We start from the raw sequence: 16,976 nt of genomic DNA, 5'->3' as shown, positions 1-16,976 counted from the left end.
TACAAGTACACAGTTCATGAAAAACAATATTTGTTGTTATTGTCATTGTAAGTGGGCCTAAACACTTATATTAGAAATGGAAATGACTGCTGTCATTTGATTCTAATAATAAGAGAATGTTGTCTGTCTATCTGTGTTGGCCCTGCGATGGGTGGGGACTTGTCCAGGGTGTACCCAGCCTTCCGCCCGAATGCAGCTGAGATAGGCTCCAGCGACCCCGAAAGGGACAAGCGGTAGAAAATGGATAGATGGATGGAGATTGAACTTGATATTTAGTCATGTTTGGGACAGGTGTGCTGCTGGTGTAGCCACAGTGTGCACGTGTGATGTTGCTCACATGGGCTCCACTCAATGCTCAGGGACTTTTTGCGTTTGCTCACACACATGAACAATTAGAGGGAACATTGATTGACAGAGTGTGTACCTTCAGTGCTGAATGATGAGCAGAGGCAGAGTTAATCCTGAAGTGGTGGTGGTGGAGGTAAAGTGTCATTGGAGTCTCTATCTCTCTTTACTAGCTTCGTCGAAGCATGTTGCTATGTAGCTTGTTTCAGCAGATTTGAATTGCTGTTTTGGGCAGTAGATGGCATCTTTGATCCAAAGCACAATTTACATTTAACTAAATTGTTATTTTCTTTGTGCTCGACAAAAGAAAAGTAGTGAAAATATCTCCATGTTAGCAAACTCGACTTCTGGCTCCGCCATGATCAGACACACCCCCTCTCCTCCCTCTCCTCCCTCCACACACCCACACTCACACACAGAGCGCGTGTCTCTCTCTCTTCTCCGGCTTGTGACACAAGAAGAATCAGAACGATGACACAGCAGCCCTCCGATAAAACACACTTTATACTACGTAAAAAGTAACGTAAAATAACGCAGTAACGCATCATGTAGTAACGGTAACTGAGTTACTGAATATAAAAAAATAACGCGTTAGATTACTAGTTACCGCCGAAACTAACGGCGTTACAGTAACGCGGTACAAAGTAACGCGTTAGTCCCAACACTGATTATTAGTGAGAATATACTTATTTTAAGGTATTTTTGGGTTCATTGAGTTTAGCTAATTTTACTTGTTTTGGAAAGTCTTGACAAGCCAAATGTTCTTGTTCCATTGGCAGATAATTTTGCTTAGTTCAAATAAAATACCCCTCATTTTTTTTTTTTTTTTCCCCTTGTTTTTGAACACTGACTTTTTGCAGTGATTACAAATGACATGATGGTATTATGTTCACACCCCAACACTGCTTTACTTAACAATCAGTAATCATGATTTAAATATTAATAACAATAATCTTAATTATTACTTTGGCCATAATTAGCAGCCCTAGATCCATTACAAAGCATGATGGGAAAAACTGACTTCACGCGTTGCTTCCTGTCGGAAAGTGACTAAACGTTAGGGGTCTATGACTAGATCCTACCTCAGTTCAAGTCGCTGGAGGAGAAGAACCGTTTGCTGCGGGTGGTGTCTGGGGCGGGCGTGGACTCGCTCTCCCCCCTGAGGGCCAGGTGGGACAAACTGGAGCTGGTCATGGAGAGCCATCAGCTGATGATCAAAGATCAGGTACCACACCTGCACATACCGCTGGTTATCTTGTCTTTGATATTCCCCACGCCAACCTGATCTACAGGTGGAGGTGATGCGGAGTCACACCACCGATCGCATCAACGCCTACAGGGCGGACTTGGAGCGCTTCAAGGCCCGCTGGGACCAGCTGAAGCCCAAAGACGAGATGTTTGAAACCGGCGATCGCGCCGCCCTCCTTGCCAGTCTTCAGATCATCAAGGATAAGCAGCAAGAGTTCCAGGAGCTGGAGTTAGTGCGCAACAAACTCACGTAAGGAGTTCTTTTGCTGGGTTGTATACAGCATTGGTTTTCAACCACTATGCCGTGGTGATGATCTAATTTCACCTATTTGGGTTAAAAATATTTTTTGCAGGATATATAAAGATTTGTATTTACAACAATAATAATGTATACCGTATTTTCCGCACTATTAGCCGCACCTAAAAACCACAAATTTACTCAAAAGCTGACAGTGCGGCTTATAACCCGGTGCGCTTTATATATGGATTAATATTAAGATTCATTTTCATAAAGTTTCGGTCTCGCAACTACGGTAAACAGCCGCCATCGTTTTTCCCCGTAGAAGAGGAAGTGCTTCTTCTTCTACGCAAGCAACCGCCAAGGTAAGCACCCGCCCCCATAGAACAGGAAGCGCTTCTTCTTCTACTGTAAGCAACCACCCGCCCGCGTAGAAGAAGAAGAAGCGCGCGGATATTACGTTTCATTTCCTTTGTGTGTTTACATCTGTAAAGACCACAAAATGGCTCCTACTAAGCGACAGGGATCCGGTTCATGAAAAGACGCAATCTCTCCATCCGCACACGGATTACTATTTCACAGCAACTGCCTAAAGACTTTCAAGAAAAGCTGGCTACTTTCCGTGCATATTGTAAAAACAAGATAGCTGAAAAAAAGATCCGGCCAGAGAACATTATCAACATGGACGAGGTTCCACTGACTTTTGATATTCCTGTGAACCGCACTGTGGATACAACGGGAGCACGTACGGTGAATATTCGCACCACAGGGAATGAGAAGTCATCCTTCACTGTGGTTCTAGCTTGCCATGCTAATGGCCAGAAACTTCCACCCATGGTGATATTCAAAAGGAAGACCTTGCCAAAAGAGACCTTTCCAGCCGGCGTCATCATAAAAGCTAACTCGAAGGGATGGATGGATGAAGAAAAGATGAGCGAGTGGTTAAGGTAAGTTTACGCGAAGAGGCCGGGTGGCTTTTTTCACGCAGCTCCGTCCATGTTGATATACGACTCCATGCGCGCCCACATCACGCTGGTTTTTAATATATTATTAAAGTTTGACTGACCTATCTGACTGTTTTTTTGACATTCCTTTAGCGCAGTTAGATGCGGCTTATAACACGGGGCGGCTTATAGGTGGACAAAGTTTTGAAATATGCCGTTCATTGAAGGCGCGGCTTATAACCCAGGGCGCCTTATGGTGCGGAAAATACGGTACATACTATGCAAATATAAAAAAGTTTTTTGTTAAAAATGAGTTGGAATTTCACAAGAAAAAGGTCACAATTTCACCAGAAAAAACTTAGAATTTTGGCAGTATCATAATACAAGTTGTAATTTTACTCATCGAAAGTCAAAATTTTACAAGAAAACTTGAACATTTCTGCAATATTTTGATAAAAGTTGGAATTTTAATAATAATAATAATAATACCTGGGATTTATATAGCGCTTTTCTAAGTACCGTATTTTCCGCACCATAAGCCGCCCTGGGTTATAAGCCGCGTCTTCAATGAACGGCATATTTCAAAACTTTGTCCACCTATAAGCCGCCCCGTGTTATAAGCCGCATCTAACTGCACTAAAGGAATGTCAAAAAAACAGTGGGATAGGTCAGTCAAACTTTAATAATATATTAAAAACCAGCGTGATGTGGGCGCGCATGGAGTCGTATATCAACATGGACGGAGCTGCGTGAAAAAAGCCACCCGGCCTCTTCGCGTAAACTTAAACTTACCTTAACCACTCGCTCATCTTTTCTTCATCCATCCATCCCTTCGAGTTAGCTTTTATGATGACGCCGGCTGGAAAGGTCTCTTTTGGCAAGGTCTTCCTTTTGAATATCACCATGGGTGGAAGTTTCTGGCCATTAGCATGGCATGCTAGAACCACAGTGAAGGATGACTTCTCATTCCCTGTGGTGCGAATATTCACCGTACGTGCTCCCGTTGTATCCACAGTGCGGTTCACAGGAATATCAAAAGTCAGTGGAACCTCGTCCATGTTGATAATGTTCTCTGTCCGGATCTTTTTTTCAGCTATCTTGTTTTTACAATATGCACGGAAAGTAGCCAGCTTTTCTTGAAAGTCTTTAGGCAGTTGCTGTGAAATAGTAGTCCGTGTGCGGATGGAGAGATTGCGTCTTTTCATGAACCGGAAACCTGTCGCTTAGTAGGAGCCATTTTGTGGTCTTTACAGATGTAAACACACAAAGGAAATGAAACGTAATATCCGCGCGCTTCTTCTACTTCTACGCGGGCGGGTGGTTGCTTACAGTAGAAGAAGAAGCGCTTCCTGTTCTATGGGGGCGGGTGCTTACCTTGGCGGTTGCTTGCGTAGAAGAAGAAGCACTTCCTCTTCTACGGGGAAAAAAGATGGCGGCTGTTTACCGTAGTTGCGAGACCGAAACTTTATGAAAATGAATCGTAATATTAATCCATATATAAAGCGCACCGGGTTATAAGCCGCACTGTCAGCTTTTGAGTAAATTTGTGGTTTTTAGGTGCGGCTAATAGTGCGGAAAATACGGTACCCAAAGTCGCTTTACATGTAGAACCCATCATTCATTCACACCTGTGGTGGTGGTAAGCTACTTTCGTAGCCACAGCTGCCCTGGGGTAGACTGACAGAAGCGTGGCTGCAATTTGCGCCAACGGCCCCTCCGACCACCACCTATCATCCATCCATCCATCCATTTTCTACCGCTTATTCCCTTTGGGGTCGCGGGGCGCGCTGGAGCCTATCTCAGCTACAATCGGGCGGAAGGCGGGGTACACCCTGGACAAGTCTCCACCTCATCGCAGGGCCAACACAGATAGACAGACAACATTCACACACTAGGGCCAATTTAGTGTTGCCAATCAACTTATCCCCAGGTGCATGTCTTTGGAAGTGGGAGGAAGCCGGAGTACCCGGAGGGAACCCACGCAGTCACGGGGAGAACATGCAAACTCCACACAGAAAGATCCCGAGCCCGGAATTGAACCCAAGACTACTCAGGACCTTCGTATTGTGAGGCAGATGCACTAACCCCTCTGCCACCGTGAAGCCCTCACCACCTATCATTCATCATTCAATTCACCGGTGTGAGTGGCACCGGGGGCAAAGGGTGAAGTGTCCTCCCCAAGGACACAACGGCAGCGATTTTTGGATGGTAAGAGGCGGGGAGCGAACCGGCAACCCTCAGGTTTCTGGCACGGTTGCTCTACCCACTACGCCATGCCGCCCCAATTTTACTCCAATAACAGTCGCAATTTCACAAGAAAAGCTTAACATTTTGGCAATTTTAAGAAAATAGTCGTAATTATACTCGACAAAAGTCACACTTTAAATTGTTGGCAATATTATAATAATAATCCGACTTTTACTTGGAAAAATGATGACAAAAGTCATAATTTTATTCCAAAAATGTCACTATTTTACAAGAACAACAAAAAAAAAAAGAAGGCAATATTGTGATGGAAGTCAAGAATTTTATATGACAAATGTCACCAATTTGCATTAAAAAGTAATAATTTTACATAAAAAAGTAATAATTTTATGAGAACATATTGCAATATTACAGAAAGAGAAAGAATATGAGAAATTGTTCCCAATTTTATAAGCAATACGTTGACACAAGGGCAGCACGGTGGTAGAGGGGTTAGTGCATCTGCCTCACAATACGGAGGTCCTGAGTAGTCTTGGGTTCAATCCCGGGCTCGGGATCTTTCTGTGTGGAGTTTGCATGTTCTCCCCGTGACTGCGTGGGTTCCCTCCGGGTACTCCGGCTTCCTCCCACCTCAAAAGACATGCACCTGGGGATAAGTTGATTGGCAACACTAAATGGTCCCTAGTGTGTGGATGTTGTCTGTCTATCTGTGTTGGCCCTGCGATGAGGTGGCGACTTGTCCAGGGTGTACCCCGCCTTCCGCCTGATTGTAGCTGAGATAGGCTCCAGCGACCCCAAAGGGAATAAGCGGTGGAAAATGGATGGATGGACAGTAATTCTAGTCTGCAAATGATGTGTTGTTGTTGAGTGTCGGTGCTGTCTAGAGCTCGGCAGAGTAACCCTGTAATACTCTTCCATATCAGTAGGTGGCAGCAGGTAGCTAATAGCTTTGTAGATGTCGGAAACAGCGGGAGGCAGGGTGCAGGTAAAAAGGTGTCTAATGCTTAAACCAAAAACAAACTAAAGGTGAGTGCCCCTAAGACAGGGGTCGGCAACCCAAAATGTTGAAAGAGCCTTATTGGACCAAAAATACAAAAACAAATCTGTCTGGAGCCGCAAAAAATTAAAAGCCATATTACATACAGATAGTGTGTCATGAGATATACATTGAATTAATATGACTTAAAGGAAACTAAATGAGCTCAAATATAGCTACAAATGAGGCATAATGATGCAATATGTACATATAGCTAGCCTAAATACAGAGGTGGGTAGTAACGCGCTACATTTACTCCGTTACATCTACTTGAGTAACTTTTGGGATAAATTGTACTTCTAAGAGTAGTTTTAATGCAACATACTTTTACTTTTACTTGAGTATATTTATAGAGAAGAAACGCTACTTTTACTCCGCTACTTTTATCTACATTCAGCTCGCTACTCGCTACTAATTTTTATCGATCTGTTAATGCACGCTTTGTTTGTTTTGGTCTGTCAGACAGACCTTCATAGTGCCTGCGTTTCAACAAATACAGTCACTGGTGACGTTCACTTCGTTCCACCAATCAGATGCAGTCACTGGTGACGTTGGACCAATCAAACAGAGCCAGGGGTCACATGACCTGACTTAAACAAGTTGAAAAACATATTCGGGTGTTACCATTTAGTGGTCAATTGTACAGAATATGTACTGTACTGTGCAATCTACTAATAAAAGTTCCAATCAATCAATCAAAAGTGTGAAGGAAAAAAGATACTTTTTTATTTCAACCGTACATCCTGTCAAAAGCCTAAAGACTGACTTCACAGTTCCTGTCTTCACAATAAAAGTGCCGCTCCATCGCGCCTGCGCTTTCAAAATAAGAGTCTCCGAAAGCCAGCGCAAACAAGCTAGCAAGCTACGGAGTTTGCCGCCAATGTATTTCTTGTAAAGTGTATAAAAACAAATATGGAAGCTGTACAAATAAGAAGCCAAAAACCAACCACTTTCATGTGGTATTAGACAGAAAGGAGGAACTTTTTTTCTCCTCCATTTGAAAACGTGGACGTTATCATCACTACTGTCTGATTACAATCAATGCAAGTCATCAGAATCAGGTAATACACCAACTTATATTCTTGTCTTCATGAAAGAAAGGAATCTATATGTGTTAAACATGCATGTATATTCATTAAAACACCTTTAACATGTAAACAAAAACGGCAAAATAAATAAATATAAATTATATACTGTATATATCAATGTATGTGTATATATATATATATATATATATATATATATATATTTATATATATATATGTATATATGTTACTCATCAGTTACTCAGTACTTGAGTAGTTTTTTCACAACATACTTTTTACTTTTACTCAAGTAAATATTTGGGTGACTACTCATTACTTTTACTTGAGTAATAAATCTCTAAAGTAACAGTACTCTTACTTGAGTACAATTTCTGGCTACTCTACCCACCTCTGCCTAAATAGCATGTTAGCATCGATTAGCTCGCAGTCATGCAGTGACCAAATATGTCTGATTAGCACTCCACACAAGTCAATAACATCAACAAAACTCACCTTTGTGGATTCATGCACAACGTTAAAAGTTTAGTGGACAAAATGAGACAGAAAAAGAAGTGGCATAAAACACGTCCTAGAAAGTTATACATGTAAACAAACTAAGGTGAGTTCAAGGACCGCCAATATTAGTAGGACAAAACGGCGCTCGCCAAATACTCGAATCAGTGAAGCATGTTTAATATAAACAGTGTGCTTTATAACAATTAGGGAGGTTTGTGTCATGTTTGTCCTCCTACAGAAACCATATTAAAATTAAAAAAAAATTTTTTCCCCCTCAACATTTTCCATTTTTCATACATTTTTGAAAAAGCTCCAGAGAGCCACTAGGGCGGCGCTAAAGAGCCGCGGGTTGCCGACACCTGACCTATATTGAGTAAAACAAAAATATCAAGTGTTGCAAAGCTGTGTCATCAACACTCACAAGTATAAAACTACTTTCTTTAAGTAATAATTTCTTATTTCAATCATGAAAAAAAAAATCATGATTTTGACTAGAGATGTATCGGCTGATAAATGCTTTAAAATGTAATATCAGAAATGATCTGTATCGTTTTTTTATTTTTGTATTTATTTTTATTTATTAAATCAACATAAAAAACACAAGATATACTTACAATTAGTGCACCAACCCAAAAAACCTTCCTCCCCCATTTACACTCATTCACACAAAAGGGTTGTTTCTTTCTGTTATTAATATTCTGGTAGGTTCCTACATTATATATCAATATATATCAATACAGTCTGCAAGGGATACAGTCCGTAAGCACACATGATTGTGGTCCACTAATAGTACTAACCTTTAACACTTAATTTTACTCATTTTCATTCATTATTAGTTTCTATGTAACTGTTTTTTATATTGTTTTACTTTCTTTTTTGTTCAAGAAAATGTTTTTAATTTATTTATCTTATTTTATTTTTTTATTTTTAAAAAAAAAGGACCTTATCTTCACCATACCTGGTTGTCCAAATTAGGCATAATAATGTGTTAATTCCACCACTGTATATATCGGTATCGGTTGATATCAGTATCGGTAATTAAAGAGTTGGACAATATCGGAATATCGGATATCGGCAAAAAGCCATTATCGGACATCCCTAATTTTGACACAATTGTGTCTCATAATTAAAACAGATGATTTTGGCGGTCCTTGAACTCACCGTAGTTAGTTTACACGTATAACTTTCTCCGACTTTCTAGGACGTGTTTTATGCCACTTCTTTTCCTGTCTCATTTTGTCCACCAAACTTTTAACGTTGTGCATGAAAGGTGAGTTTTGTTGACGTTATTGACTTGTGTGGAGTGCTAATCAGACATATTTGCTCACTGCATGACTGCAAGCTGATCGATGCTAACATGCTATTCAGGCTAGCTATATCAAATAAAATAAAATCAAATCAACTTTATTTATAAAGCACATTTAAAATTTACCACAGGGGTAGCCAAAGTGCTGTACAATGGACAGGTTAAAAGATAAAACGAGTACCGAGCAAACAACACAAACAGAACACGATAAAAAATAAATACATAAAAATAGAATAAATAAAAACATAAAAACAGGTTCACAGCAGGTGTATTATGGGGCGCCATTGCAGGATGGATATCACTCAGTGTTAAAAGCCATGGAATAAAAGTATGTTTTTAAGAGAGATTTAAAAGGTCGTTCCAGAGCTTGGGAGCAGCAGCGGCGAAAGCTCTGTCACCTCTAAGCTTCAGCCTTGTGTATGTACATATTGCATCATTATGCCTCATTTGTAGCTATATTTGAGCTCATTTAGTTTCCTTTAAGTCCTCTTAATTCAATTTATATCTCAAGACACACTATCTGTATGTAATATGGCTTTTAATTTTTTTTAATTTTTGCGGCTCCAGACAGATTTGTTTTTGTATTTTTGGTCCAATATGGCTCTTTCAACATTTTGGGTTGCCGACCCCTGCCCTAAGAAAAGGCATTGACGCTTAGGGAAGGCTATGCAGAACGAAACTAAAACTGAACTGGCTACAAAGGAGAAAAAAAAACAGAATGCTGGACGACAGCAAAGACTTACTGTGGAGCAAAGACGGCGTCCACAAAGTACATCCGAACCTGACATGACAGTCAACAATGTCCCCACAAAGAAGGATAAAAACAACTGAAATATTCTTGCTTGCTAAAACAAAGTAGACGCGGGAAATATCGCTCAAAGGAAGACATGAAACTGCTACAGGAAAATACCAAAAAAAAAGAGAAAAAGCCACCAAAATAGGAGCGCAAGACAAGAAGTAAAACACTACACACAGGAAGACGCCAAAAAACTCAAAATAAGTCAGGGCGTGATGTGACAGGTGGTGACAGTACACCTACTTTGAGACAAGAGCTATAGTGATGCATGCTTGGTTGTGGTCTAAAGCAGTGGTTCTTAACCTTGTTGGAGGTACCGAACCCCACCACTTTCATATGCGCATTCACCATACTTGCCAACCCTCGAGACTCCCGAAATTCAGCGCCTCTCCCGAAAACCTCCCGGGACAAATTTTCTCCCGAAAAACTCCCGAAATTCAGGCGGACCTGAGTGACGTGTTGACAACACACAACAACAGTGTCTACCGTAAAGCAGTTCGTCTGCCGTAAACAGCAATGTTGTGACACTTTTAAACAGGACAATACTGCCATCTACTGTACATGCATATGTGACCCACCCATAATGTGTCACATTTTTGTGTTGATTTATTTATTTTATTTTGTGGTTTGAATTAGTTTTTGGAGCTGTCATTACACATTTATCAGTATTCACATTGGTCAGTAGGGGGCAGTAGGGCGTTTCTTCCCAATTGAATGCTATCACCTGCAGACCGGAAGTGTCTTGTCATTCTGATGAGCGCGACCAGTCTGTGAACAATTGAAGCGTCCTGTGTGCTTTTTCCTCCTGTATAACAGGTTAGTTTTGGTGAATCAACTCACTGAATAATATCCATGTGATCTTTATAAGTTTAAGTACACATTCTGATGGTGGAGCCTAACTCTAAAGTGTTTGTTAGTTGTAGTTTGTAAATGAACACTGAAATTCAAGTATTTATTTTATTTATATATATATATATATATATATATACATAGCTAGAATTCACTGAAAGTCAAGTATTTCTTATATATATATATATCTTAACCACGCCCCCAACCACGCCCCCACCTCCCGAAATCGGAGGTCTCAAGGTTGGCAAGCATGGCATTCACCGAACCCTTCTTTAGTGTTTTTTTTCAAATACAAGACAAAGTTATATGTTTTTGGTAACACTTTAGTATGGGGAACATATTCTAAGTAACAAAGACTTCATTTAGAGTTATTTGGACACTAGAGGAACATATTCTAAGTAACAAAGAGTTATTTGGTTAGGGTTAGGGCCAGGGTTAGAGGGTTAGGGTTATAATAAGGCCATGCCAAATAAGGCATTAATAAATACTTAATAATTAAGAGCCAATATGTTACTAACTTGCATGTTAATAAGCAACTAATTAATGGTGAATATGTTCCCCATACTAAAGTGTTACCCATCCATCCATCCATCCATCTTCTTCCGCTTATCCGAGGTCGGGTCGCGGGGGCAGCAGCCTAAGCAGGGAAGCCGAGACTTTAATCTCCCCAGCCACTTCGTCCAGCTCCTCCCGGGGGATCCCGAGGCGTTCCCAGGCCAGCCGGGAGACATAGTCTTCCCAAAAGCCGGGAGACATAGTCTTCCCATTGTGTCCTGGGTCTTCCCCGTGGCCTCCTACCGGTTGGACGTGCCCTAAACACCTCCCGAGGGAGGCGTTCGGGTGGCATCCTGACCAGATGCCCAAACCACCTCATCTGGCTCCTCTCGATGTGGAGGAGCAGCGGCTTTACTTTGAGCTCCCCCCGGATGGCAGAGCTTCTCACCCTATCTCTAAGGGAGAGCCCCGCCACCCGGCGGAGGAAACTCATTTCGGCCGCCTGTACCCGTGATCTTGTCCTTTCGGTCATAACCCAAAGCTCATGACCATAGGTAAGGATGGGAACGTAGACCGACCGGTAAATTGAGAGCTTTGCCTTCCGGCTCAGCTCTTTCTTCACCACAACGGATCGATACAGCGTCCGCATTACTGAAGATGCCGCACCGATCCGCCTGTCGATCTCACGATCCACTTTTCCCTCACTCGTGAACAAGACTCCGAGGTACTTGAACTCCTCCACTTGGGGCAGGGTCTCCTCCCCAACCCGGAGATGGCACTCCACCCTTTTCCGGGCGAGAACCATGGACTCGGACTTGGAGGTGCTGATTCTCATCCCAGTCGCTTCACACTCAGCTGCGAACCGATCCAGCGAGAGCTGAAGATCCTGGCCAGATGAAGCCATCAGGACCACATCATCTTCAAAAAGCAGAGACCTAATCCTGCAGCCACCAAACCGGATCCCCTCAACGCCTTGACTGCGCCTAGAAATTCTGTCCATAAAAGTTCAGAACAGAATGGGTGACAAAGGGCAGCCTTGGCGGAGTCCAACCCTCACTGGAAACGTGTCCGACTTACTGCCGGCAATGCGGACCAAGCTCTGACACTGATCGTACAGGGAGCGGACAGCCACAATCAGACAGTCCGAAACCCCATACTCTCTGAGCACTCCCCACAGGACTTCCCGAGGGACACGGTCGAATGCCTTCTCCAAGTCCACAAAACACATGTAGACTGGTTGGGCAAACTCCCATGCACCCTCAAGGACTCTGCCCAGAGTATAGAGCTGGTCCACAGTTCCACGACCAGGACCAAAACCACACTGTTCCTCCTGAATCCGAGGTTGGACTATCCGGCGTAGCCTCCTCTCCAGTACACCTGAATAGACCTTACCGGGAAGGCTGAGTGTGTTACCATGTTTTTTTTTACTGGTGCACAAAATGAAGCGTGCATGAACGTCACCTTGTTCAAAGAACAAAACCAACACAGTGCATAAACTCACAACAAATTACACACTTGCAAATCAGTCTGACTTCTGTTGGGTAGGGAGAAGTTTGTATTTACACGATGAGTCGGGTGTGTCTTGACCTTTGCCGAACCCCTGAGCCCGACTCACCGAACCCGAAGGGTTCCATCCAACCCGGGTTAAGAACCACTGGTCTAAAGTCATACCCAACAAAATTGGGAGAACGACTTTTTACTGTCAATATCGGCTGCTTCATTTCATTTTTTAATGTTTTCTGCTGGTGGTGTGCCTCGAGATTTTTTTCAATGGAAAAAAATGTGCCTTGGCTCAAAAAAAGGTTGAAAAACACTGCTATACAGCATGATTCTATGCATGACTCTCCTCCCCTCAGGGAAGACTGTGCCTACTTCGACCTGGAGGCTTCGATGTTCCCTCTGGCTGAAGAGACGAAACAAGACATGGAGGAGTACAGCCAGATGTGGGGTCTGTACGAGGAGTGGTACCAAGGGTTCACAGAGAAGGCTCAGGAGGACTGGATCTCATTTAGGTGAAGACCAAACCAAGAACAAGAGATTCCAACTTCTGACCCTTTCTGGTGGTTTGACATACTTCACCTTTTGCTGTTTTACAGGAGTAAGACGTATTTGTTTGAGGAGTTTCTCTTTACGTGGCAGGACAAACTCAGGAAGTTGGAGCAGCCCACAGCAATTTCTGTTAAATTGCAAGAAGAGGTGGACAAATACAAGGTACACAGCACGGTTAAGGGTGCCCCTAAGGTAGGGGTGTAACGGTACACAACAATTTCGGTTCGGTACGTACCTCGGTTTAGAGCATACTTGCCAACCCTCCCGGATTTTCCGGGAGACTCCCGAAATTCAGCGCCTCTCCCGAAAACCTCCCGGGACAAATTTTGTCCCGAAAATCTCCCGAAATTCAGGCGGACTCAGGTCCTCATGGGTTTATTGTTAGGCAGTTTCATTAACGTCCTCCCAGCGCGGCAACAACACACAACAACAGCAGTCACGTTTTTGTAAACCGTAAAGCAGTTCGTCTGCCGTAAACAGCAATGTTGTGACACTTTTAAACAGGACAATACTGCCATCTAGTGCATTTGATGAAAGCACTTTTGTGCGTGCCACACAGCAATGCATCATCAGAGAGGGTGTTCAGCATGGTTAGAAAAATAGTGACAGAGAATAGAACAAGGATGGACAATTCAACCCTTAACTCAACAATGAGTAGATGAGTGTTATGTGTGTGTATATGTGTAAATAAATGAACACTGAAATTCAAGTATTTATTTTATATATATATATATATATATATATATATATATATATATATATATATATATATATATATATATATATATATATATATAATAAAATAAATAAAACGGCCTGATCAAACAAAACAGACATCACTCGTAAATGTGTTAGCATATTAGCTAATGCTATCAACGCTAGCTTGATTACATTACAATAGCACGTACAAATATGCATGAAAACACTCCTACAGACCTCACACATGGGATGGTTTAGTGACTGAGAATTGGTTTAGTTATATTGTAAAACTTAAAACGTTGCTTTGAGTGATGAATCAAGAATCTACACGAGTAGGAACGCTATGGATGGCTCGAAGACTGATTGGCACTAAAAAGCACCTGAATTGAAGGACACTGCGGCACCTGCAGTGACCGAACTTGTCCAAAAGAGGGCGCCATAGCAGAAACAATAAAACACCTTTTCAGTGTATTTGCTTGGTTTAAAAATGAATGAAAAAAAATGGTTTTATTATTGTGTGTTCAGAACATCGTCCCTGTGCTGAAGTATGTGCGCGGGGAACACCTGTCCCAGGACCACTGGTTGGATATGTTCCGCTTGCTGGGTCTTCCAAGAGGGATGACTTTGGAGAAGCTCAGCTTTAATGACCTCCTTGCCGTGTCAGATAACATTCTAGCAAAGGCCTTGGAGCTGAAGGTACACACACACACACACACACACACACACACACACACACACACACACACACACGATTGTATGCTACTGTTGTATTGTACAAATGTCTAGTTAGGATGACTGAATATTTAAAGAGAACAATGCTTTTTATTGCCATTGTTATTGCAGTAAGTGATAAGCGACACTAGAGGGCAGTATAGACCAGCATAATATAATCACAACTGGCAAGTCACAAATTCTGCCTCACAAAAATCATAGAATAGAATAGAAAGTACTCTATTGATCCCTGGGGGGAATTCAGCAATACAGTTCGCTCACAATAAACAATAAACACTTGGGTATTTTTTTTACATGTGAATAATATAAATACAGTCTATTATACAGCATTATTCACATGTGAATAACAAATACAGTCTATTATACAGCATTATTCACATGTGAATAACATAAATACAGTCTATTATACAGCATTATTCACATGTGAATGATATAAATACAGTTTATTATACAGCATTATTCACATGTGAATAATATAAATACAGTCTATTATACAGCATTATTCACATGTGAATAATATAAATACAGTCTATTATACAGCATTATTCACATGTGAATAACATAAATACAGTCTATTATACAGCATTATTCACATGTGAATAATATAAATACAGTATATTATACAGCATTATTCACATGTGAATAACATAAATACAGTCTATTATACAGCATTATTCACATGTGAATAATTTAAATACAGTGTATTATACAGCATTATTCACATGTGAATAATATAAATACAGTATATTATACAGCATTACTCACATGTAAATAACATAAATACAGTCTATTGTACAGCATTATTCACATGTGAATAATATAAATAGTCTATTATACAGCATTATTCACATGTGAATAATATAAATACAGTCTATTATACAGCATTATTCACATGTGAATAATATAAATACAGTATATTATACAGCATTATTCACATGTGAATAACATAAAAACAGTCTATTGTACAGCATTATTCATATGTGAATAATATAAATACAGTATATTATATAGCATTATTCACATGTGAATAACATAAATGCAGTCTATTGTACAGCATTATTCACATGTGAATAATTTAAATACAGTCTATTATACACCATTATTCATATGTGAATAACATAAATACAGTCTATTGTACAGCATTATTCATATGTGAATAATATAAATACAGTATATTATACAGCATTATTCACATGTGAATAATATAAGTACAGTATTATACAGCATTATTCACATGTGAATAATATAAATACAGTCTATTATACAGCATTATTCACATGTGGATAACATAAATACAGTCTATTATACAGCATTATTCACATGTGAATAACAAATACAGTCTATTATACAGCATTATTCACATGTGAATAACATAAATACAGTCTATTATACAGCATTATTCACATGTGAATGATATAAATACAGTTTATTATACAGCATTATTCACATGTGAATAATATAAATACAGTCTATTATACAGCATTATTCACATGTGAATAATATAAATACAGTCTATTATACAGCATTATTCACATGTGAATAACATAAATACAGTCTATTATACAGCATTATTCACATGTGAATAATATAAATACAGTATATTATACAGCATTATTCACATGTGAATAACATAAATACAGTCTATTATACAGCATTATTCACATGTGAATAATTTAAATACAGTGTATTATACAGCATTATTCACATGTGAATAATATAAATACAGTATATTATACAGCATTACTCACATGTAAATAACATAAATACAGTCTATTGTACAGCATTATTCACATGTGAATAATATAAATAGTCTATTATACAGCATTATTCACATGTGAATAATATAAATACAGTCTATTATACAGCATTATTCACATGTGAATAATATAAATACAGTATATTATACAGCATTATTCACATGTGAATAACATAAAAACAGTCTATTGTACAGCATTATTCATATGTGAATAATATAAATACAGTATATTATATAGCATTATTCACATGTGAATAACATAAATGCAGTCTATTGTACAGCATTATTCACATGTGAATAATTTAAATACAGTCTATTATACACCATTATTCATATGTGAATAACATAAATACAGTCTATTGTACAGCATTATTCATATGTGAATAATATAAATACAGTATATTATACAGCATTATTCACATGTGAATAATATAAGTACAGTATTATACAGCATTATTCACATGTGAATAATATAAATACAGTCTATTATACAGCATTATTCACATGTGGATAACATAAATACAGTCTATTGTACAGCATTATTCACATGTGAATAATATAAGTACAGTATTATACAGCATTATTCACATGTGAATAACAAATCCAGTCTATTATACAGCATTATTCACATGTGAATAATATAAATGCAGTCTATTATACAGCATTATTCACATGTGAATAATATAAATACAATCTATTATACAGCATTATTCACATGTGAATAACATAAATACAGT

At 39.7% G+C, this 16,976-nt stretch overlaps 1 protein-coding gene across 1 annotated transcript in view; it reads left to right on the top strand.

The window, feature by feature from the left end:
* dync2h1 (dynein cytoplasmic 2 heavy chain 1) overlaps positions 1-16,976 on the top strand; it is a 437,107-nt gene that overhangs the window by 145,353 nt on the left and 274,778 nt on the right. Inside the window, exons 22-26 of the mRNA XM_061925863.1 lie at positions 1,421-1,570; positions 1,638-1,843; positions 12,860-13,015; positions 13,100-13,214; positions 14,277-14,447. Coding sequence (XP_061781847.1) covers positions 1,421-1,570; positions 1,638-1,843; positions 12,860-13,015; positions 13,100-13,214; positions 14,277-14,447 — 798 coding nt within the window. The remainder of the gene's footprint in view (positions 1-1,420; positions 1,571-1,637; positions 1,844-12,859; positions 13,016-13,099; positions 13,215-14,276; positions 14,448-16,976) is intronic.

Source organism: Nerophis lumbriciformis, linkage group LG30 (genome assembly GCF_033978685.3).
Source record: "Nerophis lumbriciformis linkage group LG30, RoL_Nlum_v2.1, whole genome shotgun sequence".
In the NCBI taxonomy this organism is placed as follows: domain Eukaryota; kingdom Metazoa; phylum Chordata; class Actinopteri; order Syngnathiformes; family Syngnathidae; genus Nerophis; species Nerophis lumbriciformis.
The sequence above is the reverse complement of the archived record's forward strand: the minus strand, read 5'-3'. Positions and strand labels throughout refer to the sequence as shown.